Genomic DNA, 26296 nt, shown 5'->3' with positions numbered 1-26296 from the left:
GGCCCTAAGGAAGTTAGATAGGCTTCAACCAGAGCCAGGGCCTTTTCAACATTGGCTCCAGCCTGGTGGAACGCTCTGCCACATGAGACCAGGGCCCTGCAGGATCTGATTTCTTTCCGCACGGCCTGTAAGACAGAGTTGTTCCACCTGACCTTTGGCTTGGAACCAATTTGATTCCCTCCCCCTCTTTCTTTTTCCTTTCTCCTCCTGTGATGAGGCTGCATTTTAATATTTTAATGTTTCAATATTTTAATGTTGTATTTTAATCTTGTTTTTAAGTTGTATTCATTCAGCTTATTTTTATTATTGCTTGTTAGCCGCCCTGAGCCCGGCCTTGGCTGGGGAGGGCGGGGTACAAATAAAAAATATTATTATTATTATTATTATTATTATTATTATTATTATTATTACTACTACTCCCGCTAATCTGTGCCGCGCAACAGCTCCGCTTACCTTTTCCACGACTAAGTCATAGAGAAGCGTCACAATGCGGATGTGCAACATCTCCGTCCCTTTCTCTGTGCAGAGATGCCGAAGCACTTGAAGGCCTCCAAGCTTGAGGAACTGTTGCTGAGCGTAGGGGAACTGCCGCAGCATGGACGACAAAGCAAAGAGAGCCTGGGAACAAAACACAACAAGGGCATTGGCGACGCTTCTGGTCTGCTGAAAGCTTTCCCGCACAACTCCTCCGGAACGTGCCCCCCGAGACCTCCCTTGCCCCTAATAAACAATTTGTCTATACAGTGGTACCTCGGGTTAGTATTTAATTCGTTCTGGAGGTCTGCTTTTAACCTGAAACTGTTCTTAACCTGAAGCACCACTTTAGCTAATGGGGCCTCCCGCCTCCGCCACGCTGCTGGAGCACGATTTCTGTTCTCATCCTGAAGCAAAGTTCTTAACCCGAGGTAATATTTCTGGGTTAGTGGAGTCTGTAACCTGAAGTGTATGTAACCTGAAGCATATGTAACCTGAGGTACCACTGTACTTTCATCACGGTTTCACTTTGGGGAATTCGTAGAGCCAAAGTCTGAAGGCACCCAATAAAGAGGTTTTCACTCCGGGAAACGGCCTCATAGATTAGAATCATTTATAAATAACAATACTTTTCGGGTTAAGAACTTAATTCATTCTGGAGGTCAGTTCTTTACCTGAAACTGTTCTATTTTTTAAATCATTTTTATTGATTTTCCAATAAAAAACATCCAATTGAATATCCAATCATAATACTTCAATTAAAATAAAAAACTAAAATAAAAAGATCAAATTATAGTCCAAATTGTATTTATAGTCGTACCTCGAGTTAAGTACTTAATTTGTTCCAGAAGTCCATTCTTAACCTGAAACTGTTCTTAACCTGAAGCCTCCTGCTGCCGCCGCGCCGCCAGAGCACGATTTCTGTTCTCATCCTGAAGCAAAGTTCTTAACCCGAGGTACTATTTCTGGGTTAGCGGAGTCTGTAACCTGAAGCGTATGTAACCTGAGGTACCACTGTATTAATTTCTCGGAGTTCCCCACAGCCTGGGTCTCTGAAGCATATCTCCACATCTTAGTCCTGCTTCTCCTAACCTGAACTGTTCTTAACCTGAAGTACCACTTTAGCTAATGGGGCCTCCTGCCGCCGCTTGATTTCTGTTCTCTTCCTGAAGCAAAGCTCTTAACCTGAAGTACTATTTCTGGGTTAGTGGAGTCTGTAACCTGAAGCATCTGTAACCTGAGGTACCACTGTACTAGTAGTAGTTGTAGTAGTAGAATAAAAGTTCTGCCTCTTCCCATTTTTATGAAGCTACATAAAAAGGGGGGCACTTTTAAAAGCTAGAAGAAGCCAAGTGGAAGGAAGGGACTTTGATCAGATGGAAGAACTTTAGGCGTTCTGAGCTACGTATCACGAGGCTGGGGCTGGCTGGAGAGACACAGAGCCTTTCCACATGTTTCAATTAGCAGCCATAGGAGAGATCCCAATAAAGCTCTCTGGATAGAATTTTATTTAGACACAATTTCAGGGTGACATTTCTGATGGAAACCGCATACAACCAGAGGACTGTGGAACTCCTTTGGCTCTTCCGCATGTATTATAAAACGTGGAAGATGGTGCCCTCTGGTTAGAGTCCCAGAAAATCAGAGCTCCCGGCTTGCCCTCGGCAGCCAATGTTGAACGTCTTCCCATGCTCTTTCTAGGAAGAAATGAGCACGGAGAGTCCTGTCCCCTCCAGTTCAGCTTCTGCCTCTATTACTTTCTCTCCAGCAATTTAGTGGATTTTTCTTCTCCTTCTCCTTCTTCCTCCTCCTCTTCTTTATCTAGACTGCAGCAAAGCCAGGCTGCGATGTTTTAATTCCCATTGCACCGCAAATCAGTGGGAAGTACCGTATTTTTTGCCCCATAGGACGCACCTAGTTTTTTTGGGGGGGAATAAAGGAAAAAAAAATTATTTCCCCCCCCCCAGGTGCGGGACTGGAAGAACCAGATCGGGGAACAGCGGGAAGGCGCGCTCCGCCTCCCCGCTGTCCCCCGAGCTTGTGGGGGGGGGGAAGAAGCGCTGCTTTCCCCACCGCCAGCCTCCAAACCAGGTCGGGGAATAGCGGGATGGTGGCGCTCCGCCTCCTCGCTGTCCCCCGAGCTAGCGGGGCTGGCGATGGGGAGAAGTGCGCTTCTCCCCATTGCCAGCCTCCAAAGCAGGTCTCCGCAAGAGGTGGGAGAGCTTCGGGGTGCAGGCAGCTCTCCCACGGCTTGCGGACAGCTTCCTGAAGCCTGGAGAGCGAGAGGGGTCGGTGCGCACCGACCCCTCTCGCTCTCCAGGCTTCAGCGAAAGCCTGCATTCGCCCCATAGGACACACACACATTTCCCCTTCATTTTTGGAGGGGGAAAAGTGCGTCCTATAGGGCGAAAAATACGGTAAATCTCAATCATGTTCTCGCTGTACCGGAATTTTGAGGGGTGTAAGCACTCTGGGTTAAAGGCGAATGCAAAGCACAGTGCCGGCAAGTGCTGATCCAATCTTCCTTTCGTTCAGAGCAGGGATAGGAAGAAATCCTGTGTGGAGTGGGGCAGGTAGCATCAGGTCTGCCAGTTCCTCACCCAAACTGCTGCCTCATAAAAAGGAGTGCCCCTTTGCAGACTACACACAGTCGCTAGCAGCCCTTTTTTTTATTACAGTGGTACCTCGGGTTAAGTACTTACTTCGTTCTGGAGGTCCGTTCTTAACCTGAAATTGTTCTTAACCTGAAGCACCACTTTAGCTAATGGGGCCTCCTGCTGCCGCCGCGCTGCCGGAGCACGATTTCTGTTCTCATCCTGAAGCAAAGTCCTTATTTCTGGGTTAGCGGAGTTTGTAACCTGAAGTGTATGTAACCTGAAGAGTATGTAACCCGAGGTACCACTGTATTTGGTTTTGCTGGAGAACCTATACCTCACGGAAGACCTACAAATCTGACTCCCTAGCGAGACATCTTACAATAGCCTCCCTTCCCGGACACGTCTCGCCCTTGTGGCCCTTACTAGTGATTCCCCTCTCCCTTTTGCAATTCTTCAGCGCTGTTTTCCCACAAAGTCACGTGTCAACCACCTCTTGCTATTTTCTCCAGCTGCTGTGTGTGCGCGTGTGTGTGTTGGGGCAAGGAAGGACACAGTCACAGACACTCAGGAGACCCTTTACCAGGGCTGCTTGCCTGCAATGGAGACAGTCCAAAGCATCGACACAGAAATACTCTGCAGGATCTTGGCGTGTGCCAAGGGGCTTGAGACACCTGGATAGGTTAATTGGGCTGGCCTGCAGTCCTCAGGGTTAAAATCCCCATACCTCCTCAGGACCCAGCAAGGATTAGAGCCAATCCTTTTACAGCAGCCTGTCTCCAAGGCAAGCTTGCGGTAGGATGTGAGCTACGGCTTATTAATGAGCCTTCCTATGTAGCTTCTTTAGGGGGGCATAGAGAAGAAGGAGGAGAAGGAGGAGGAGGAGGGGGAGAGGAGTTTGGATTTGATATCCCACTTTATCACTACCCGAAGGAGTCTCAAAGCGGCTAACAATCTCCTTTCCCTTCCTCCCCCACAACACTCTGTGAGGTGAGTGGGGCTGAGAGACTTCAGAGAAGTGTGACTGGCCCCAGGTCACCCAGCAGCTGCATGTGGAGGAGTTGGGAAGCGAACCCGGTTCACCAGATTACGAGTCTACCGCTCTTAACCACTACACCACACTGGCTCTCAGGGGTCAAACCATCACAAGAGGTGTTGAGCAAGCACAGTGGTACCTCGGGTTAAGAACTTAATTCGTTCTGGAGGTCCGTTCTTAACCTGAAACTGTTCTTAACCTGAAGCACCACTTTAGCTAATGGGGCCTCCCGCTGCCGCTGCGCTGCCGCTGCACGATTTCTGTTCTCATCCTGAAGCAAAGTTCTTAACCCGAGGTACTATTTCTGGGTTAGCGGAGTCTGTAACCTGAAGCATCTGTAACCTGAAGCGTCTGTAACCCGAGGTACCACTGTACTTTGCAACTTGGGAGAACCAGTCAGCAGCGAGCATGGTGTGAATATTTATCTTTATTTGTCTTGTTGCATTTCTATCCCCCCTCCCTTTTCTCCAAGGAGCTCAAGCTGGCATTACATGGTGTGGCGTTTGCCCTCCTAGGTGTGTGACATCATACTGGGTTCATAAGGAAAGGGTTAACTAATTGTAAAATGACTAACTGACGGGAACCCAAGGGGAGAAGTTAGGAGTTAGAGTTGTTGAGAAGTCAGTCTGGAGTTAGAGAAGGGACAGAGAGGATAAGTCTGTGGGCTGGGCTAGTCTGGTGTGAGAGAGGGAGAGAATCTGTTAAGAGCAGTCAGTCAAACAGTTGAGATAATCAATCAGAAGGTATTAGGAAGGTATAGGCTGGTAAAGAAACTAAAGTTAAGAAAATGACAGGATTATTATCTGAGAAACCATAAACTTGTTAATGCTTATAAAATAAACTTGTTTATTTGGTTCAATTTTAACAACTGTCTGGACTCAGTGTTTTACCCGAGAGTAACGGGTTGATGGCAGCGGGGAAGCGAGCACAGTGGTGGCACAGGGATCAATAGACCGTCAAACGTCCGGGGACCCTGTGTGATCGCCACAGAAGGTTCTTCGCTTCTTCATTTAATCCCCACAACAACCACGTGAGGCAGATTAGTCTGAGAGGCAGTGACTGGCCCAAAGTCACCCAGTGAGTATAAGTTACAATAATTTAAGAAGATGGATAGAAAATAAGGCTTTTAGCTGTAATGCTATGAGATAAGGATTTGCTGGATGAACAATTTGAACTGGAATACAAGAAGGGGAGGTATGAGGAGGTCAGGGAAATATGTTATTGAAAAATAAAATATGAAATTTATGTGTTTTTAATATTTTTTCTTTTTAATTTTTTTCCTTTTTTTTCTTGGTTTGTATAAAATGGAAAATCTTAATAAATATCTTCTAAAAAAAAAACAAAAAACAAAGTCACCCAGTGAGTTTCATGGCTGAGTGGGGATTTGAACCCTGGTCTCCAGGGGTCTTAGTCCGACACTCCAACCACTGTAGCACATTGGTTCTCGAAGCAATTTGCAGAACAAGCCTTCTAGTGCAGTAAAATGGAGAAGAAGAAGAAGAAGAAGAAGAAGAAGAAGAAGAAGAAGAAGAAATTCCAAACACAAACACCCCCCCCCCACTATGTGGATGCTGCAAACACTTGAGATGGACACACACATTAAAAAGAAAACAAAAAAAAGGACAATAGACTGCAATAAAGTAACTTTGGTGGACTGAACGAGGATGTTCTCCACTCTCTGCCTCCCTTCCCTCTAGGAGATGGTTAGAACACTTTGTAAGATTAACAATACAGTGGTGCCCCGTAAGACGAACGCCTCGCAAGACGAAAAACCCGCTAGACGAAAGGGTTTTCTGTTTTTCGATGCGCTTCGCAAGACGAATTTCCCTATGGGCTTCCTTCGCAAGACGAAAGCCCATAGGGAAATCTCCAGGACAGCGGAGAAGCGCAGCGCGTCTTCCCCACTGTCCTCGGACCTCCTCCGAAGGCTGGCGGTGGGGTGGAGAGACCTTCTCTCCGCGCCAGCCTTCGGATGGCTGTCCTGAAGACTTGCGGTGGGAGGAGGGTTTTCCTTCCCACCGCCAACATTCAGAATGCTGTTCTGAATGTTGGCGGTGGGGGGGAAAAACCCTCCTCCCACCGCAAGCCCCGGGAACAGAGGAGAAGCGCTGCGCGCCTTCCCCTCTGTTCCCGTACCTGTCCTGAAGGCTTGCGGTGGGGAGAAAAGCCCTTCTCCGCACCGCCAGCCTGGCAAGCGGTCTCCATAGGAACGCATTAATTGATTTTCAATGCATTCCTATGGGAAGCCGTGCTTCGCAAGACGAAAAACTCGCAAGAAGAAAAAACTTGCGGAACGAATTAATTTCGTCTTGCGAGGCACCACTGTACGCTCAGTGTAGCTTTCAGGAACATGCCGTAAATATATTTCTGCAAGTGCAGCTTTATATAAGGGTCTGCATCCAGTAAGGGATTCTCCCTCGGGAAGCATTTCGCTGTTACATGAACCTATCCATCAGTCTCTTGCACCTTTTCCTGTTTCCCTGTGGCGAGCACACATCCAGAGAAACTGGGGGTTCTAAACACGGGGAGAAGGGAGACCTATCCCAGGGCAGCCTTTGTCACATTCTTGGCAGCGCAGCCCTGAATACAGTAGAGCCTCGCGAATTAATACAAGGTGCTACCTATTTACTCTGCCGTTGCAAAAGGGTCTCTGAATGCAGAGGCTCAGAGGTTTATGAGGAAACATTTGTGGCTGGCATCAACAGCGGTAACTCTGCTTGATAAGATAAGGGTAACTGGATCTCATGCACCAGGGAGTAAATTGATCGCTGAAGAAGCAGCAAAGCACCAACCCTCTCGGGCCCATCAGTCCTGAACATTTAGCTGGGGGCGTTATCAGGCCTTGCCCCTTACAAAAGCATCCGATATCGGTCACTGCTGGAGGCGGATTACTGAACTGCATGAAGCAATTATCTCATCCCCTGAATGTCCACTCCGATGTTCGTTAGCCTCCGAAATTCAAGCCTGCCAGTGGGGTGAGTTACGTTTCCTTCCTGAAAGTCTGTACCGTGCAGGGCAATCTGCCCCGCAGCGCTCTAGAAAACAGACCACGCAATGAGAGCGCCTTGCCTTTCAAAAGGGCCTCGGTGCTGCGGATGCAATCAGAAAAAGCCAATCCTAGCAAATGGCAACGTAACCCAGGAAAGAGCATGCAATTGCGCTTTCTTTGTAATTCCCAGAGAATAGGCATGCTCGAATTATTATTGTTGTTGTTGTTATTCCAGCAGAGAATAAATTCAATTAGCACAACGTAAGAACTAAGGACAACTGGAATACAGTGGTACCTTGGGTTACATACGCTTCAGGTTACAGACTCTGCGAACCCAGAAATAGTACCTCAGGTTAAGAACTTTGCTTCAGGATGAGAACAGAAATCGTGCTCTGGCGGCGTGGCGGCAGCAGGAGGCCCCATTAGCTAAAGTGGTGCTTCAGGTTAAGAACAGTTTCAGGTTAAGAACGGACCTCCGGAAGAAATTAAGTTCTTAACCCGAGGTACCACTGTACATAAAGACCCTTGCACATTATGGCTATATATTGACTCCAGTTAACAGAGGCAGCGTGCCCTTCCTACATTCTTATGAAATGTTGGACTTTCACCAAATTGTAGAGTTGGAAGAGACCCCGAGGGCCAGTGTGGTGTAGTGGTTAAGAGTGGCAGACTCGTAATCTGGTGAACCGGGTTCGCTTCCCCGCTCCTCCACATGCAGCTGCTGGGTGACCTTGGGCCAGTCACACTTCTCTGAAGTCTCTCAGCCCCATTCACCTCACAGAGTGTTTGTTGCGGGGGGAGGAAGGGAAAGGAGAATGTTAGCCGCTTTGAGACTCCTTTGGGTAGTGATAAAGCGGGATATCAAATCCAAACTCTTCTTCTTCTTCTTCGTCTCTAGTCCAACCCCCTGCAATTGCAGGAATATGCAGCTGTTCCCATACCAGGATCAAACCCGCAGCCTTGGCATCATCAGCACCACGTTCTAACCAACTGAGCTACGTTCAGAGGGTACATGTTTGAACCCTGTGATCGCCGTCAAAATTTATTTGAACTGATCAGGTGCCCAGTTTTGCCAATTGGAGGTGGAACCTAGATATACTTGCTTTTCCTTATCTTGGGTTCCTATTAAGATTACAGACAGAGAAGAACCCAACAAAAAGTATGGGGAAGGGGGAAGTGTGTTAATGTGGCCTCTAATATATCTCTAGGCCACACATACTCCCATCTCACTGTTTCCTGCTCTCTCAAAGCTAATTTTATTTCAAAATACAGCATTGGAGCTCTGGGGCATTCTTTAGATTGTAGCTGACTGAGAATTTAGTTCACGGAGGAATAGGAACGACATTTTTTTCAGACCCCACAAGGAGAAAAATGTGCTCGGACCGACACATGTGATGTACAAAAGGCGGCAGAGGATAACCAACTTCCTGAGTAAATTTGCAATCCTGATAAGGTTGCAAATAGTCCTGCAAAAGCTATCTTCTACAAGCACCCAACAATGAACTAATTCGGCACGAGAATATATATAATATAGTATTTTCTCTCCGTAGTGTCATTTTCAATCTAACATATACTGGGAACCACTGGGACAGTTGCCTCTCTAAGTGGTCTGATACTATAGCTGTGCAAAAGCACGTCAGATAACCGGCCCTCTCAAATTAAATGAGATTATCAAGTCTGGAAATGACTAGGTCTGGCTACTGGAGGAGGAAGATTGCAGCCTAAGGAGCTAAACTTAGCTGTCCAGTGAAGGGATGCAACCATTTTTAATTTGAGGGGTGACTCTTGTTCAGTGCACTGGCCTGATCTGTTTGCACAGCCGAAACACAACCTAGCCTTAGGTCTACGTACGTCCACCTACAGAGGTCTACAGGCGTTCTCGTACAAAATGCAATTATCCAAGCTGCTCCTGAAAGACAGCCAAGCACATATTGCTCTCCCCTTACCTTTTTCTTCACAGCCAGGGGCTGATCTGTGGCCAAAATCACCAGCAGTTTTTGCAAAGCGCCTCCCTCAATCGCAGCGACTTGTATTTTGGGGTTGCTGGGAAGAGAAATGGAACTCATTAGATTCAGAGATACTGTAAATTTTGCTGCAATCCGACTTCTACAAAAGACAATTGCAGGGCAGGTTAATCTGAGAAAGATACTGCAAGGTTTTAAACGAAGCCCTTGAGTCCTATTGCTATCAGTCGAAAGCGTCCATGTTTATTTTGCCTCGCAAGGCGCCACCTGCTGACTGAAAATGCAAGCAGCTCTAGTTCATTTCTCACACGGAGTATATACCGTATTTTTTGCTCTATAAGACTCACTTTTTCCCTCCTAAAAAGTAAGGGGAAATGTGTGTGCGTCTTATGGAGCAACTGCAGGCTGCGCAGCTATCCCAGAAGCCAGAACAGCAAGAGGGATTGCTGCTTTCACTGTGCAGCGATCCCTCTTGTTGTTCTGGCTTCTGAGATTCAGAATATTTTTTTTCTTGTTTTCCTCCTCCAAAAACGAGGTGCGTCTTATGGTCCGGCGAAAAATGCGGTATTTACCTGTGTGAAATACACACGTCTGCAGAAATAAACAGGAACCCCCCCCAAACGAAAACAACGACGTTACTTGCCAGCTGTTGCATGCTCAATAGCGAAGGGATCGTCTTGCCTTAATAGGATTTCATCAGACAATGTGGTCGTCTTAGCATTACAGTGCAAGAAAGACGTTCTTGCGTCTCACTCCTGGACAGAATGGCTAAAGACCAAAAGGGTGCCTCTGGTTCACACCTCCGTAGTCACAAGTGAGGATGTGTAACATCTGCAAAAGGCTGGAGGAGGAGCACGACAGTCTTGAGGCTTCCTCCCCTTTTCCCATCCAAATCGTTTCACGGGATAAAGGGCGTGTCCATTTGGAAACTCGCAAGTCCTGAGCATGTGAGCTTGCAATGCCGCCACATGGAACTTCTGCAACATCTTGTGCGCCGGGAATACAAAACCACGTCCTCCGTTCACACGGGGACACTCAAAGTGGAGCATCCAGACTTTGCGAGGTTACCGTCTTTTTTGCTCTATAAGACTCACTTTTTCCCTCCTAAAAAGTAAGGGGAAATGTGTGTGCATCTTATGGAGCGAATGCAGGCTGCGCAGCTATCCCAGAAGCCATAACTTTCAGACTTCGCCTTTATTCCACGGAGCTAAATGCATCTTAAAAAGCAGAGACATCACCAACAAAGGTCCGTATAGTAAAAGCTATGGTTTTCCCAGTAGTGATGTATTTGGAAGTGAGAGCTGGACCATAAAGAAGGCTGATCGCCGAAGAATTGATGCTTTTGAATTATGGTGCTGGAGGAGACTCTTGAGAGTCCCATGGACTGCAAGAAGATCAAACCTCTCCTTTCTGAAGAAAATCAGCCCTGAGTGCTCACTGGAAGGACAGATCCTGAAGCTGAGGCTCCAATACTTTGGCTACCTCCTGAGAAGAGAAGACTGCCTGGAAAAGACCCTGATGTTGGGAAAGATGGAGGGCACAAGGAGAAGGGGACGACAGTGTTCTCAAAGCTACCAGCATGAGTTTGACCAAACTGCGGAAGGCCATGGAAGACAGGAGTGACTGGTGTGCTCTGATCCATGGGGTCACGAAGAGTCGGACACGACTAAACAAGTAAACAATCACAACAGGCAACCTAAGGTCTGTGGGCCGGATGTGGCCCAATCACCTTCTAAATCCGGCACACAGACAGTCCGGGAATCAGCATGTTTTTACATGAGTAGAATGTGTCCTTTTAATTCAAATGCATCTCTGGGTTATTTGTGGGTCCTGCCTGGTGTTTTTACATGAGTAGAATGTGTGCTTTTATTTTAAAATGCACCTCTGGGTGATTTGTGGGGGCATAGGAATTCGTTCATTATTATTTTTTTCAAAATATAGTCCTGCCCCCCACATGGCCTGAGGGACGGTGGACCGGCCCATGGCTGAAAAAGGTTGCCGACCCCTGCTTTTAGTAGTGTTTCTTGTAGGGTTTATGTAAACTTCCATTGCCAGCAAGGACCTTGTTGAATATGAAATAACGGTTATGCACCTTTGGGCTTGCAGTGAACTGCAATGAACATTTCCAGTTCTTATCGAGGCGAAAGGCTTTGGCAGAAAGAGGCATCTGAAAAAATGGCAGCGGGAAGGAAACAAGCCTTTTAATGTAAGCAAGAAGTGCCAGCTACTGCATGAGTTTAATACTGTGACGTGAGAAACATTTCAGGACCGCAAGCGGCAGACGGATGCTGGAAAACCACTGTATAATCGAGCAATGCAATTGGAAGTGAAATATGACTAGCGTAACTTGAACCAGTGGAAATGAGATGGAGGCTGTAAGGGGCACATGAGGCATTTGGGCTGAGGCTTTAAGTGTCACAGCAACTTGTTCATAAAACACTCCGCCACAGATTGCTGCATCAGCAAGGGAATCTCCCCACCCCACCCCAGAGTTTCATTTTTACAGATTATTCCATTAATCTGCTCACTTAAATGTCACATCTGTTCCTTAATATTTTTAATTCAAGCTCATTTTCCACCTCTCCTTGGCTCTTCTGTTTCGATTAACTTGACGATTTATTTAAACACTTATTATCCGGAGCTGCATAATCTTATTCTCGGATCAGTCTTTCAGCTCAGAGAGAATAGGTGCTTCCTCCACAAAAGTCAAGGTGCACCCAGTCATATGCCGTTTCCCTCGAGGACTGAGAGAGGAAAAAATGGGCTGAATTCTCTGGAGATCAGTTGGCACTGCAATTCTTCCCTATCACACGACTTTCAGACTTCGCCTTTATTCCACGGAGCTAAATGCATCTTAAAAAACAGAGACATCACCAACAAAGGTCCGTATAGTAAAAGCTATGGTTTTCCCAGCAGTGATGTATTTGGAAGTGAGAGCTGGACCATAAAGAAGGCTGATCGTCGAAGAATTGATGCTTTTGAATTCTGGTGCTGGAGGAGACTCTTGAGAGTCCCATGGACTGCAAGAAGATCAGACCTCTCCATTCTGAAGGAAATCAGCCCTGAGTGCTCACTGGAAGGACAGATCCTGAAGCTGAGACTCCAATACTTTGGCCACCTCATGAGAAGAGAAGACTCCCTGGAAAAGACCCTGATGTTGGGAAAGATGGAGGGCACAAGGAGAAGGGGATGACAGAGGACGAGATGGTTGGACACTGTTCTCGAAGCTACCAGCATGAGTTTGACCAAAGTTTCGATTTTTCTTAAGAGCTGGTCCAGCACAGGAGAGGGTTCCCCAGTCCTGCTCTGTTGTCTATTAAAAAGTTGGAAACATGCACAGAATACTGCTAGTGGCACTACAATCCCCATCATCCCTCACTACTGGTCGTGCCAGCGAGGGATGATGAGAGTTGTAGTCCAAAGCTACTTCTGCCCTTCGGAGAAGGTGGAGTTGCGGGCTTCACAGCCCCACCATGCGTGCGGCGACTGGAACCCAACCTTCACCATTGGGGGGATTCCCGGCCGCATCACCTCCTGGCCAGCCAATCGGCTGGCTCTGGGGGTGTGGCTTGCCTTATTTAAAGCAGGGCGTGGCCGGGGATCTCCCTCTTTGCCGCCTGCCAGCTTTTCCCACCCTCCCGCCCTATAAGGTTTCCGTTCCTTGACCTTGCTATGGACCTTGGTTGGTTGCCGTTGAGGGGCGTGGTAGGAATTTTTCCACTTGGCAAATTGGCACCAGCCACTTGGTTTTTGCCTACCAAATCGTCACAACTTTCTTGGTATTGGTGGTTCGGCATTGGGATTGTTCTGTAGATGGAAGAGGGGAGGAAGCGGCATCACCTGCCCCGCATATTGAAGGGTAGTCCGATAAAGGATTCCGGGGGGGCGGGTGTCCCTGTCTGAAGCCTATGGAGGTGAGGCCCTATGGCACGCCCCCTATCGGTGACTCCGGGGGAGTTCCTAGTTGATGTGCATCAGCAGGACTCCCCCTACTGGTGGTTAACCCTTCCCGGACTTCAAGCGGATGGGCTGAAGTCGAATATACAGTGGTACCTCGGGTTAAGTACTTAATTCATTCCGGAGGTCCGTTCTTAACCTGAAACTGTTCTTAACCTGTAGCACCACTTTAGCTAATAGGGCCTCCCGCTTCCGCCACGCTGCCGGAGCACAATTTCTGTTCTCATCCTGAAGCAAAGTTCTTATCCCGAGGTATTATTTCAGGGTTAGCGGAGTCTGTAACCTGAAGCGTCTGTAACCCGAAGTGTATGTAACCCGAGGTACCACTGTAATAGGTTAGGACCAATGCCTAAGCCAATACTGCTCATCACCTGTAACCAATAAAGTTGTGGCCTTATTTAGCCCATTAACCTTAATAATTGTGTCACGTGTCATTATTTCCCCTGGGGGGTGGAACTCGCCACACAAACTAGAGCTGGAGACTCTAGATTGGGAAACACTGGAATAAAGGAACTCAACGCCCCAGCCTTCCCGGCTTCAGCATCAAACCTGAACAATGGCCGCTTTTAGGCGCCCCCTCCTACCGCTGCAGCAAACCCGCCACCCTAACTCAACAACGGCGAGCCTGCGGCCTACTCTGCCATTCACCTCAGGTCTTCCTCCCCATCTCAGCACGCATTTTGAGTGATTATGCCTCCTTCCCAGAAACCCTCCAGCCTTCAAGACCCCGCCTGCATTTATTTCTACCCGAGTTTTACAAATGGGCTTTAGAAATGAAATACTGCCGACATTTTCCGGCCTCGGAATCGTTTTGTGAATGGGATAATAATGAGCGTGTTTGATCGAATGTAGAGGGGCGGAGGAGGGTTATGGCTCTTAAGAGTGTAGCAGGACGGCCAGCTGAGCACAGCATGGGTTTGAGCCTTCTCCCTTCTCCACGCTCCCCCCCCCCCCAGCAAGGTGTGATGCGGCCTGTTTGTAAAGTAGTTCTTTTTGTTCTCCGCCGAGCATGACTCTCTCCTGGTACGGAGGCCTGCCCCCGGCAACTGTTGCCATGGTTTTTACACTTCAGTGCATTGGTGAGGGGAGGCTGCGCATGCAGCAGCTGTTATTTACGTGGCAGTGGCTATGAAAAATGGTCAAGGAAGCCAGGAGCCCCCACTGTTTTTCGCGTTGGATCCTGCTGCCTCCCTCCTGATCCGCGCCAAATTAAAAGTTGTACCACAGAGAAGTCGGTCGATGTGCACAGGGGAGTCGACGTTTCCTAAGAGGGAAGGGAAGCCTTTGTCCAAAGGGAATGCATATTAGAAGCAATCCTTTTCAGGGGAAACCCACCTTTCGGACAACCCATCACAGGGAGGTCACAATAGGGCACAGCATTGAAACTGACAAATACCATTTCTAGGTTCAGGAAGTAATTTCATATAGCATCTGCATGGCAATCCCCCCCATATATACAGTGCTATTTTTCTAGGTGACAGCAGTCATGAAATTAAAAGACGCCTGCTTCTTGGGAGGAAAGCAATGACAAACCAAGACAGCATATTAAAAAGCAGAGACATCACCTTGCCAACAAAGGTCCGTATAGTAAAAGCTATGGTTTTCCCAGTAGTGATGTATGGAAGTGACAGCTGGACCATAAAGAAGACTGATCGCCGATGAATTGATGCTTTTGAATTCTGGTACTGGAGGAGGACTCTTGAGAGTCCCATGGACTGCAAAAAGATCAAACCTATCCATTCTGAAGGAATTCAGCCCTGAGTGCTCACTGGAAGGACAGATCCTGAAGCTGAGGCTCCAATACTTTGGCCACCTCATGAGAAGAGAAGACTCCCTGGAAAAGACCCTGATGTTGGGAAAGATGGAGGGAAGGAGAACGGGACAACAGAGGACGAGATGGTTGAACAGTGTTCTTGAAGCTACCAGCATGAGTTTGACCAATCTGCAGGAGGCAGTGGAAGACAGGAGTGCCCTGCGTGCTCTGGTCCATGGGGTCACAAAGAGTCAGACACGACTAAACGACTAAACAACAACAACAAATTTTTCTAGCAAAAGAGATACCAGAACTCACCATGAACGCCTCCCTTGTTCTCTTAGAATAGGGACGCGGGTGGCGCTGTGGTCTAAACCACCGAGACTCTTGGGCTTGCCAATCGGAAGGTTGGCGGCTCGAATCCCCATGACAGGGATTTTTACCTTCTACCTTTCTCTTAGAATGGCAATAGTGCCCACCTGAGAGGTGCCCGAACTATCTGAGAAGAAGGCCAAGGTTCACAAGAGACCCGTTAAAACATGACTCCATGCCAGCCTCAAATGGGAGCGGGTAAGAAGAGAAAAGAAACCAGGCCAGACCAAGCTAAGTGCCTTAGCAGCACCGAAGCGGTCTCCCCAGGACGCAAGCATGGGCAGTGTGCAGTGCTCTTTTTTTTCTTTAAAAAATGTTTAGAGGTACTCTCATTTTGACTCAAGAAAATCACCATTTTATAGTTCAGATCAGGGGAAATAAACACAGTAAACTGACAAAAGTATGAAGAACATGCATTACTCATATTGAGATGCTGCCCCTCAATGAGACAAAACTTTCGTCAGTAAAACACCACACATCCACATGCCACACTGCTTCACACATTAAACGCCCGCTTCCCTCTGAGACTCAGGAAACGCCGGCAAAGGAAATGAAGCCGCCATCAGGGGTAGCAACGGAACTAACAATTCACCATGCTAGAGAAGAAACTATTTTAAAAAAAACAACAACAACCAGTTTCTTCTCCCGTTAGATTCACAAAATGTTTAGGGGTATGTGTACCCCTGCGTCTCCCCAGAAAAAAAGCACTGGCAGTGGGTATGGAGGTCCTGGGCTGTCCAGATGAGAAGACCCCCCTCTCGGCCTCACTGATGTGATCCAAAGGAAAGCAGACCAAGACGTTTGGCACCAACTTGGCTGCAGGACTTGTCGGATGGAAGGGACTTAGGGACTCCACTCCAGACGTGTGAAGGGTCTTTAGCCTTTTCTTCTCCTGAAGACATCGCTGAAGGCAGCGGAGGTTTAGGGTCAGAGTTTTCCTTCTCCTAGATGGGCTCTGTCAGGAGTGGTGCAGGAGCCGGGCCCTGTGACCAGTAGGGCTTCGCAGGACTGGGGCCTTCCTAAGTTTGTTCTGGAGAGGCAAGGCGTGGTCGCACAGGTGAGGCCGCTTGGTAACACACGGCACCTGGTGGCTAGAGCCGGGAAGGGCTATAAGGTCAGCATATCCCTTCGGCTCTTTGCCACAGCAACATGCTTCCTGCCTTGGGCTTCGTGACTCTTTGCTGCTCGACCCTCAGACCCTTGAACTTCATGACTCCTTGCTTCTCTACTCTCGGACCCTTGACTTCGTGACTCCTTGCTTCTCGACCCTTGACTTCGTGACTCATTGCTTCTCGACCCTCGGACTCTTGACTTCGTGACTCCTTGCTTCTCGACCCTCGGACCCTTGACTTCGTGACTCCTTGCTTCTCGACCCTCGGACCCTTGACTTCGTGACTCCTTGCTTCTCGACCCTCAGACTCTTGACTTTGTGACTCCTTGCTTCCTGACCCTTGGACCCCTGGCTTCTGGACTCTCGTTCCTGCTCCCACCCCGCCATCTTGCCCCCGGTCCTGACATCCTCAGCCAGGACTTCAATTGCCCATAGACCGGACCTTTCCTGCTTGACAGGCTCCCTTTCCTGCTTGACAAGCCCCACCTGCCCCACACTTCCCTTTATTTACAGCTATGTAAAAAGAAATGCAGATCCCGAATGTGTTACAGGATCTCTCCGCCCCACAGAAGGCAGGCCACATACACTGAGCTGTTTAACCCTGTAGGCTCAGGTTCTCCTCACAACAGCATGTGCAGAAACCGCCTTCTTGACTAGTGGTCTCTTCCGCTCAATCCTCCAGAGCCCGTCTTCGCATGCGGGGGAAGTCCCTAACTCATTGAGAATTTGAGACCTGTCAGCTATCCTCACCTGGTTTAGCTGGCCAGTCAAAGCCGTTTCCCGGGACGTGGCCGCTGCTGCACACTGACAGCTTCAAGGACCCACAAGTGAGAGCAGAGGGCAGGTTGGGGACCGAAGGTGGGCAAACGGCAACGTGTTCCCCACCAGAGGTACAGCCTGCAATGCCCCATATACCATAATACAGTGGTGCCTCGCAAGACGAAATCAATTCGTTCCGCGAATTTTTCCGTCTAGCGAATTTTTCGTCTTGCGAAGCACGAAATCCCATAGGAATGCATTGAAAATCAATTAATGCGTTCCTATGGTCAAAAAAAGTCCAAACAAAGCCAAATTTGGTGCAACAAGAGTTTATTAAGTGTTCTTTAAAGTCACACATACTGTAAAGAGCATTTCAAAATTCAAACCCAGAATTTTTTTTAAAAAACAGCAGAGTGGCCCAATGGTCACAGAAAATCATAAAAATGCAGGGGGGAAAAACAAACTTCCAGATTCTTGCAAACCCCTCCCCAACTGTTCCCCCAGCCACCCAGCACACAGAAATTCAAATCCAGAAATTTTTTTAAAAAACAGCAGAGTGCCCCAATGGTCACAAAAAATCATAAAAATGCAGGAAAAAAACACACAAGCTTCCAGATTCTTGCAAACCCCTCCCCAACACCAAGTCCTTGAATTCCAAACACCCCAACCCAAAATCCAAAACCCCCCCAAAAAAGTTTTAAAAGCTTAACTTACCAAATGCCTGCAAAAGAAGTTTTGGAAAAGCTTCAAAAATCACCAAAGTCTTTAAAAACCTCAAAAAAGGCTACTATGTACACTGCGTTCTATGAGTTGCTCCTCGAAGTCAAGTCGCAACTGTATTAACGGTGTTAAGAAAAAGGAAACAAACTTGCAAGACGTTTTCGTCTTGCGAAGCAAGCCCATAGGGAAATTCGTCTTGCGAAGCAGCTCAAAAAACGGAAAACCCTTTCGTCTAGCGAGTTTTCCGTCTTGCGAGGCATCCGTCTTGCGGGGCACCACTGTAAATTGGTTAAACCTTTAAGGTGCCACAAAGCTTCTTGCTGCTTTTGCTTCGGAAAACTGTGGATTAAATAAGCCCCCCTCCGGAGAGGCTGGCCCCTCTCACTGCTCTTGGAGCTCGTTTACTGGTAACCTCCCCTGGCTGACTTCCCGGACAGACCAGGGAGATTTTGATAGGCAACATTTTCCCAGCGTGAGTAAATGCACACCCTCCCTCCTGCTTCCCTGGCAGGGAAAGGAGATAGTCAGAAACGTCTATTTACATCCTTTTATTTCTGACTTTACAGCACTACAGAAATCATGTCCGACCACTTCAAACTTCATCTAGCAAGTAAGACAAACTTCCTGTACATACGCAAACGGAAGGTCTCAAATTACACTCTTCACAGAGCTCTGAGAAGCCTGTGAACTTCTGGGAATCTTCTTTCCCACAGCTAGCCACATCTTGTGATGTCCACAAGCTGGCTATCTGCAGCTGCGATGTTCTCATATACTGACAAAAACAGCTACTCTTCTAGAAATTGTAACGAAAAATAAGCACCCGTTAAGCGGCTAAACGAATTGGAATACTCTATGGATAGCTAAAGAAAACAACCAGTACCTTTTCTTTAAATTTTAGGGTGCATAAAAAGGCTCACTCCCACACAGATGAGTCACAGCGAGGCTCTTTTTCTCCTGCAAATTCATGGCAGAGCCAGGAAGATGAAGAAAGCAACGCCTTGCTACAGATCCCGAATAGGTAAAGGTAAAGGAACCCCTGACCATTAGGTCCAGTCGTGGCTGACTCTGGGGTTGCGGCGCTCATCTCGCTTTACTGGGTGAGAGAGCCGGCGTACAGCTTCCGGGTCATGTGGCCAGCATGACGAAGCCGCTTCTGGTGAAGCAGAGCAGCGCACGGAAATGCCGTTTACCTTCCCGCCGGAGCGGTACCTATTTATCTACTTGCACTTGACGTGCTTTCGAACTGCTAGGTTGGCAGGAGCAGGGACCGAGCAACAGGAGCTCACCCCGTCGCGGGGATTCGAACCGCCGACCCTCTGATCGGCAAGTCCTAGGCTCTGTGGTTTAACCCACAGCGCCACCCGCGTCCCTTTATATCCCGACTAAAAAGGGGCAATTCCAGCCAGGGGATTCAACGTTCGCATAGTATGAGGGCTATAAACCGCAGATCTAATTCCTGTGATGGAAACAGTTGAGGCTGTACCTGGAAACCAACGAGACAATGCTTTGACAAGACACAAGACAAGTGTGGCGAGCGACGGGGCACGACTCAGGAACAGAGCATGCAGAAGGGACCATTTTAAATCTTTTCTCCAGTTAAAAACATTGCAGGCAACAGAGCCAGCAAAGGCCTGTTGGTCCAAGGCATGGGTAGGCAAACTAAGGCCCGGGGGCCGGATCTGGCCCAATGGCCTTCTAAATCTGGCCCGTGGATGGTCTGGGAATCAGCGTGTTTTTACATGAGTAGAATGTGTGTTTTTATGTAAAATGCATCTCTGGATTATTTGTGGGGACTGCCTGGTGTGTTTACATGAGCAGAATGTGTGATTTTATTTAAAATGCATCTGTGGGTTATTTGTGGGACATAGAAATTCGTTCATTTTTCTTTTTTTTAGTCTGGCCCCCACAAGGTCTGAGGGACAGTGAACTGGCCCCCTCCTGAAAAAGTTTGCTGACCCCTGGACTCCAAGGTATTGGGAGAGACCCCGTCCACCACAGAAAACACAATGCTGGTCTAGATGGACCAATTAAAGTTCATCGGCAAGTTTGCTTTCAAGGCAAGATGCCACCAGAAGTGCCGCGATAGAGAGAAACCGGTTTCAAGCACAGCCAAGTTATTTTCTTTGTTCTGCTGCTGTTGTCACCTCTGCTGCTGCCATTCAGCTGATCACTCTAGGGGTGGGCTTTTCCCACCGCGGCCAACGTGCTGCGTCTTGAACAACAAAGCTACATGACACATCCCAAACTTCCTCCCCGAAGAACGGCATAATAACCAGCTTTTATTCGCTTGTTTAGGGCACCGGTTGTCTGCGTTTCTCTTTCATGATAACCACACACTAAGCACAACACGGTTTTAATAATACACACAGCCTCTAGAAATCTGGATTCAGGCATTCAAAGAAAAATCCATGCCGTGATAGAGAACCTTCACTAGTTTTTTAAAAAACACAACCACGTCAATATTATTTGGACTTATTTGGCTTCTACAGAGGCTTATTACTGTTGCTGCAATTCAAACACGTTATGAGGGAGGCAAAGGAAAAATGGACAAATATCGATGCTGTGGGGAAAACAGTGCTTGAACCACACAGCAAGAACTGGGACCGGCCCAACCTTGAGGCAAGGTGAGGCAATTCCCTCAGGCAGCAAGATCCTGGCCTTTGGCTTAGAATCCGTTTGATTCCCTCCCCCTCTTTCTTTTTCCTTTCTCCTCCTGTGAAGAGGCTGCATGCTAATGTTTTAATGTTGTATTTTAATCTTGTTTTTTAAATTGTATTTTAATCAACTTGTTTTTATTATTGGTTGTTAGCTGCCCTGTGCGCGGTCTTGGCTGGGGAGGGCGGGGTATAAATAACATTTATTATTATTATTATTATTATTATTATTATTATTATTATTATTATTAAGATCCACTGGACTATAAAGAAGTCTGATTGCCGAAGAATTGATGCTTTTGAATTATGGTGCTGGAGGAGACTCTTGAGAGTCCCATGGACTGCAAGAAGATCAAACCTATCCATTCTGAAGGAAATCAGCCCTGCGTGCTCACTGGAAGGACAGATCCTAAAGCTGAGGCTCCAATACTTTGGCTACCTCATGAGAAGAGAAGACTCCCTGGAAAAGACCCTGATGCTGGGAAAGATGGAGGGCACAAGGAGAAGGGGACGACAGAGGACGAGATGGTTGGCCAGTGTTTTCGAAGCTACCAGCATGAGATTGACCAAACTGCGGGAGGCAGTGGAAGACAGGAGTGCCTGGCATGCTCTGGTCCATGGGGTCACGAAGAGTCGGACACGACTAAACGACTAAACAACATTAAGATCCACAGGGGCAGCAGATCCCAATGTCAGTCTTTCTTCTCTCCCCTCCACCCTTGTTCCTGCTGTAGATCTTCCCTAGCAGAGAGGGGGGAACACCATTTTGGGGTCAACACCAGGTTCCAAAATGTATTGGGCCTGCCCTGGCCAGAACCATGAATTCACATGGATTGAATAATGGAGCAGAAAACAGTTTCATGGATTCAGTCCCCTACAGTGAAGAGCCCACAATGTGGCTTACATTTGCCATTACTTTGGGTACATAACACGAATTTCAGCCATTTTCTAGGCAGTTCACAAAGGCTGCAACCCTATACATGCAATTACCTGGTAATAAGTCCCACCGAACTCAGCAGGACTTATTTCCAAGTAGATTTATGCAGAAGAGTACGCTGTAAATCAATAAGGCTTGCGTTTCTTTCCACTGCCCAGTACTTAATTTCTCTATTGATTTTTTTTTAAAAAAAAGCATTTCTGGCAGGTGTGAAGGTTGTTTGGTAGCCGAAAGAATTTCAGCAGCACGGAAAATTTTCCTTATACCATAAAAAGCGCTAATGAAGTCCCAGGCCGAAAGCAGAGGATTCTGGAACAAAAAGCTTCAAATGAAATTTAAGAAAAAAATGGACAGGAAGTGTCTTAATATTGCCTTTGACGGCATTACCTTGCAATAGAATGCAGACTAGCCTCTCAGACACGTAATGCCACAGGAAGTCACACAAGTACCAATGATATTTAGTAAATGGGAGCTTATCGGTGGCTAATAAATAACAGATCCTAAAGGGCTCAGGTAGAAGGTCAACAACACTCACAAACACTTTGACCCATGGCTTACGTGCCACTACAGTGTGGAGCAACAGCAATCTATTCCCACCAACTGGTATCAGTGGGCACGTTTGTGATTCATTCATTCATCTAAACACATTTATTCAAATTATTATTATTCAAAAGCTACAATACAGATTTGTCCACTGCCATAATGCCACAGAGCGATCACGCCAATCTTCAATCCCTCATCACTGCCATGTTGGATTGCCAAATACCCTCGATAGGAACCCAGCTACTGATCTGGTTTAATAGATGTTTTCAATTCATATATCCCCTCCACTCTGCAATGAGGACGGCATTAAAATATCCCGTTCTGTGCTCAGAGAAGGAAATGAGAAACAGTTCCTACCAAGGAGGACTGGCAGACAAAACAGATGGACTATGCGGAAAAGGCAGAACTTACTGGAAGAAAGGGACGCGGGTGTGCTGTGGGTTAAACCACAGAGCCTAGGACTTGCCGATCAGAAGGTTGGCGGTTCGAATCCCCGCGACGGGGTGAGCTCCCATTGCTCAGTCCCTGCTCCTGCCAACCTAGCAGTTCGAAAGCACGTCAAAGTGCAAGTAGATAAATAGGTACCGCTCCAGTGGGAAGGTAAACGGCGTTTCCGTGCGCTGCTCTGGTTCGCCAGAAGCGGCTTAGTCATGCTGGCCACATGACCCGTATGCCAGCTCCCTCGGCCAATAAAGCGAGATGAGCACCACAACCCCAGAGTCGGACATGACTGGACCTAATGGCCAGGGGTCCCTTTACCTTTACCTTTACTGGAAGAATGAGAAACCAAGAAGAAAAAGAAGAAGAAAAACATTAAATAAAGAATGGGGAAAATTTATAGACTATTTGAAAAACTATTGCAAACAACTTAATTCATCAGCAGGATTAATATGAATCGAGCAGTGATGTGTGTGTGTGTGTTAATTCTGTTTACTGATTACTCCTTAGACTTCCTCTGTGTGTGTGTGTGTGTGTGTGTGTGTGTAGTCTAAAGAGTAATCAATAAACAGAATTAATTGGGATATGCCGTAGTAAAGGTGAATGTAATAGAAACCACTGAGAGGGAGGAGGGAAGTCGAATCAATTAGATGTATTTTAGTATATGTGTATTTGTGTGATTATTGTAAAACGAAAAATAAAATCATTCAAACACACACACACACTGTTCTTCTTCAATAAAAGAGGGGAAAAAAGAGACCAAACTGGAACACGTTCTACTATCCATGCTACATCACCATAAACTAAAGGAGTCCTATGGCAATTTAAAATCTTAGTGGACGTGAGACATTCTAAAGCTGAAGTGGTTCAGTACTTCGCTTTGAGAAGGATAAACCCAAAAGGTGCATATATGACCTGCAACAGGACTTTGCCCTCTCTGGAAATCTTATTCAAGCAACGCTTCTCTGCGTTGGTACAGCATACGTTATCATTCGGCGTTAGGTTTCTGAAGGGCCTTGAATCCTTTCAGCAAGACATTTATTTTTATTTTCATTTTTAAAATGAATCACCATCTGATTACCATAGTCTCTGCTCCAGCATCTTGTTTCTATGCTGTGAAAAATAGCTGGCATCCTGGAAACCTCTACCTGAACAACTGAATGAGGTCACTCCTTTCTGCTTAGTCACACTGAAGCCACTGGGCACCTGTTTGGTCAATTTTAAGACCAGTAAGTAGCCTTGCGCAGTTGCCCGGTAACCACAGGGCATCTTTAATCGTTTCTGAAATTACTAATTCTGACATCAAGGAGACCAAGCAGTTGACCACACAGCACGGTGGCCGAATCTGTGCCCACCCTGTCTAATGAGGGAGACTATTACTGCCCATTTCTTAAGGTTAATCTGGTCTGCCGCATTCTTTCTCAACTGCATCAAGCAGTTGGTCCCTTACCTTTCCCACCCCGACCTGGCCACAGTGATCCATCTGACGGTCACCTCCAGGCTTGACTACTGTAATTCGCTCTATGCGGGGCTGCCCTTGAAGCTGTCCCAGAAACTCCAGCGGGTGCAGAATGCTGCAGCGAGGCTCCTCACAGGGTCTCTGCCATGGGAGCATATTCACCCAGTGCTTTACCAGTTGCACTGGCTCCCAGCGGAGTATCGGGTCAGATTTAAGGTGCTGGTTTTGACCTTTAAAGCCCTTCACGGCCTAGGACCCTCGTACCTACGAGACCGCCTCTCCCAGTATGCCCCATGGAGGACCTTAAGGTCCATAAATAGCAACACCCTAGAGGTCCCGGGCCCTAAGGAAGTTAGATTAGCCTCAACCAGAGGCAGGGCCTTTTCAACACTGGCTCCAGCCTGGTGGAACGCTCTGTCTCATGAGACCAGGGCCCTGCAGGATCTGATTTCTTTCCGCAGGGCCTGTAAGACAGAGTTGTTCCACCTGGCCTTTGGCTTGGAGTCAATTTGATTCCCTCCCCCTCTTTCTTTTTTCCTTTTTCCTCCTGTGATGAGGCTGCATTTTAATGTTTTAATGTTGTATTTTAATCTTGTTTTTCAGTTGTATTCATTCAACTTGTTTTTATTATTGCTTGTTAGCCGCCCTGAGCCCAGCCTTGGCTGGGGAGGGCGGGGTATAAATAAAATTTATTATTATTATTATTGTATCCACACAGATACTCACCTGGACAGTGCAGCTCCCAGGACGAAGGCCGCATACTCCTTCACCAACGGCTCCGTGCTGTTCAGCCCATTAATCAAAAGCTGGAGGCCCCCAATGGAAAGCAAATCTTTTGCATTGTCCACCTATAAAATATGTTGTTCCACATTCAAGCAACGATTTGTGCATTTACACGTAAGGGTGGGTGTTGATTTTTCTATTCAGAATTTACACATGAAGTACAACAAGCACTATCAAAACCTGATCCATCCACTTAAAAAAGATTAAAGGCAAAGCAAAAGCCTCTTGCCTTGAATCGTATGATGCCATCTCGCTACAGGAACATCACATTTGAATTCTGAAGATACAATAATACAAGATACAAAGGGATCCAGAGTGTTGCTTTGCAGAATAGCTCCTTTCATTTACTGAAAGGATCAATACCCAGCAATATCTACCACCAAGGAAAGGGTGGGAGGTGATTTTTGCCCATTCCCCTGCAACCCCCCACACTTCTAAAGGGTCTCTCAACTAGAAGCTGTGGGGGGAGCAGGGAGCAACAAAAAAACCCACCTCTACACTACCATTCCTCCAGCAGACGTTTCCTGTGAGCAGAGTTCCACTCAAAGGAACTCTGGACCCAATCCTGTCACAATCATCAAATTCAGAAGGAATCACTGAAAACCAAAACATGATTAGCTTACTGAAAGCTTCGCCAGACAATACTCTTAACTGAAAGGAACGACGCTATCAAACAAAGATGAAAATTTATTTCTCTAGGAGACCATAGTTGGGAGCCCGAGGAGTTCTAGGTCTCTTACCAATACAAAATGTTTTATATTTTAATTTAACAGGCAGGGTTAGAGAGTCAGAAATACTCGGGGACTGGCAATAAGCATTTGTATTATTGACTAGAAACTCATCAACCAGAACAAATGAGGTGGAAAGAGGACTTGAGATATTGATCATAAGATGACTGAGCCAACAGTGTGAGACGCTAACTATGGCTGGCCATTTTAGCCATGACAAATTCCGGCAGGCCTGTCTAAGAAGAACAGGGAGGGAGCAGTACTTTTCTGACACAGCACAGGAGAGGCCATAGATGAACCACTGGGTCCAGATTGCTCAGGTTCAAGGTTGCATTCCAGATACACAAAGTGCAAAGGAACAGAACTAAAATGATAGCTGGAGTTGAGAATTTATCCTGAACCGAGAACTTGGGTCAGTTCAGCATACGAAAGGCCGACGGTAGGCTAGCAGTCTACAAAACCTACAAGAGGAATGAATGCACAAGGGAAATTTAAGCTAGGTTATGGCCTAGGCATGAGAAGCGGGTGGCGCTGTGGGTTAAACCACAGAGACTAGGACTTGCCAATCAGAAGGTCGGCGGTTCGAATCCCCGCAACTGGGTGAGCTCCCGTTGCTCAGTCCCTGCTCCTGCCAACCTAGCAGTTCAAAAGCACATCAAAGTGCAAGTAGATAAATAGGTACCGCTCTGGGGGGAAGGTAAACGGCGTTTCCGTGCGCTGCTCTGGTTCGTCAGAAGCGGCTTCGTCATGCTGGCCACGTGACCCGGAAGCTGTATGCCGGCTCCCTCGGCCAATAAAGCGAGATGAGCGCCACAACCCCAGAGTCGTTCACGACTGGACCTAATGGTCAGGGGTCCCTTTGCCTTTACCTATGGCCTAGGCCAGGGTACAAGAATGAACAGAACCCTCTTTTGGTTTCCCTTTTCAAATTCCTCATATATTCTGCCTAAGGCACACCAGTGAAAATTCACTTTGCATTCTGCTCTCGGGGAAATTCTTGCAGCAGCACCAGCATTAACTCATAC

The 26296-nt window shown here is 47.2% G+C and overlaps 1 protein-coding gene across 2 annotated transcripts in view; it reads right to left on the bottom strand.

Moving 5' to 3' along the window:
* Window positions 1-26296, bottom strand: part of SIL1 (SIL1 nucleotide exchange factor) — a 60626-nt gene that overhangs the window by 6363 nt on the left and 27967 nt on the right. For both annotated transcript variants that reach the window (XM_083606608.1, XM_083606609.1), the window contains 3 exons: window positions 24487-24608; window positions 9040-9136; window positions 454-618 (listed from right to left, as the gene is read on the bottom strand). In XM_083606608.1, coding sequence (XP_083462734.1) covers window positions 454-618; window positions 9040-9136; window positions 24487-24608 — 384 coding nt within the window. The remainder of the gene's footprint in view (window positions 1-453; window positions 619-9039; window positions 9137-24486; window positions 24609-26296) is intronic.

The sequence above is a fragment of the Podarcis filfolensis genome (genome assembly GCF_964270895.1).
Source record: "Podarcis filfolensis genome assembly, chromosome: 3".
In the NCBI taxonomy this organism is placed as follows: domain Eukaryota; kingdom Metazoa; phylum Chordata; class Lepidosauria; order Squamata; family Lacertidae; genus Podarcis; species Podarcis filfolensis.
The sequence above is the reverse complement of the archived record's forward strand: the minus strand, read 5'-3'. Positions and strand labels throughout refer to the sequence as shown.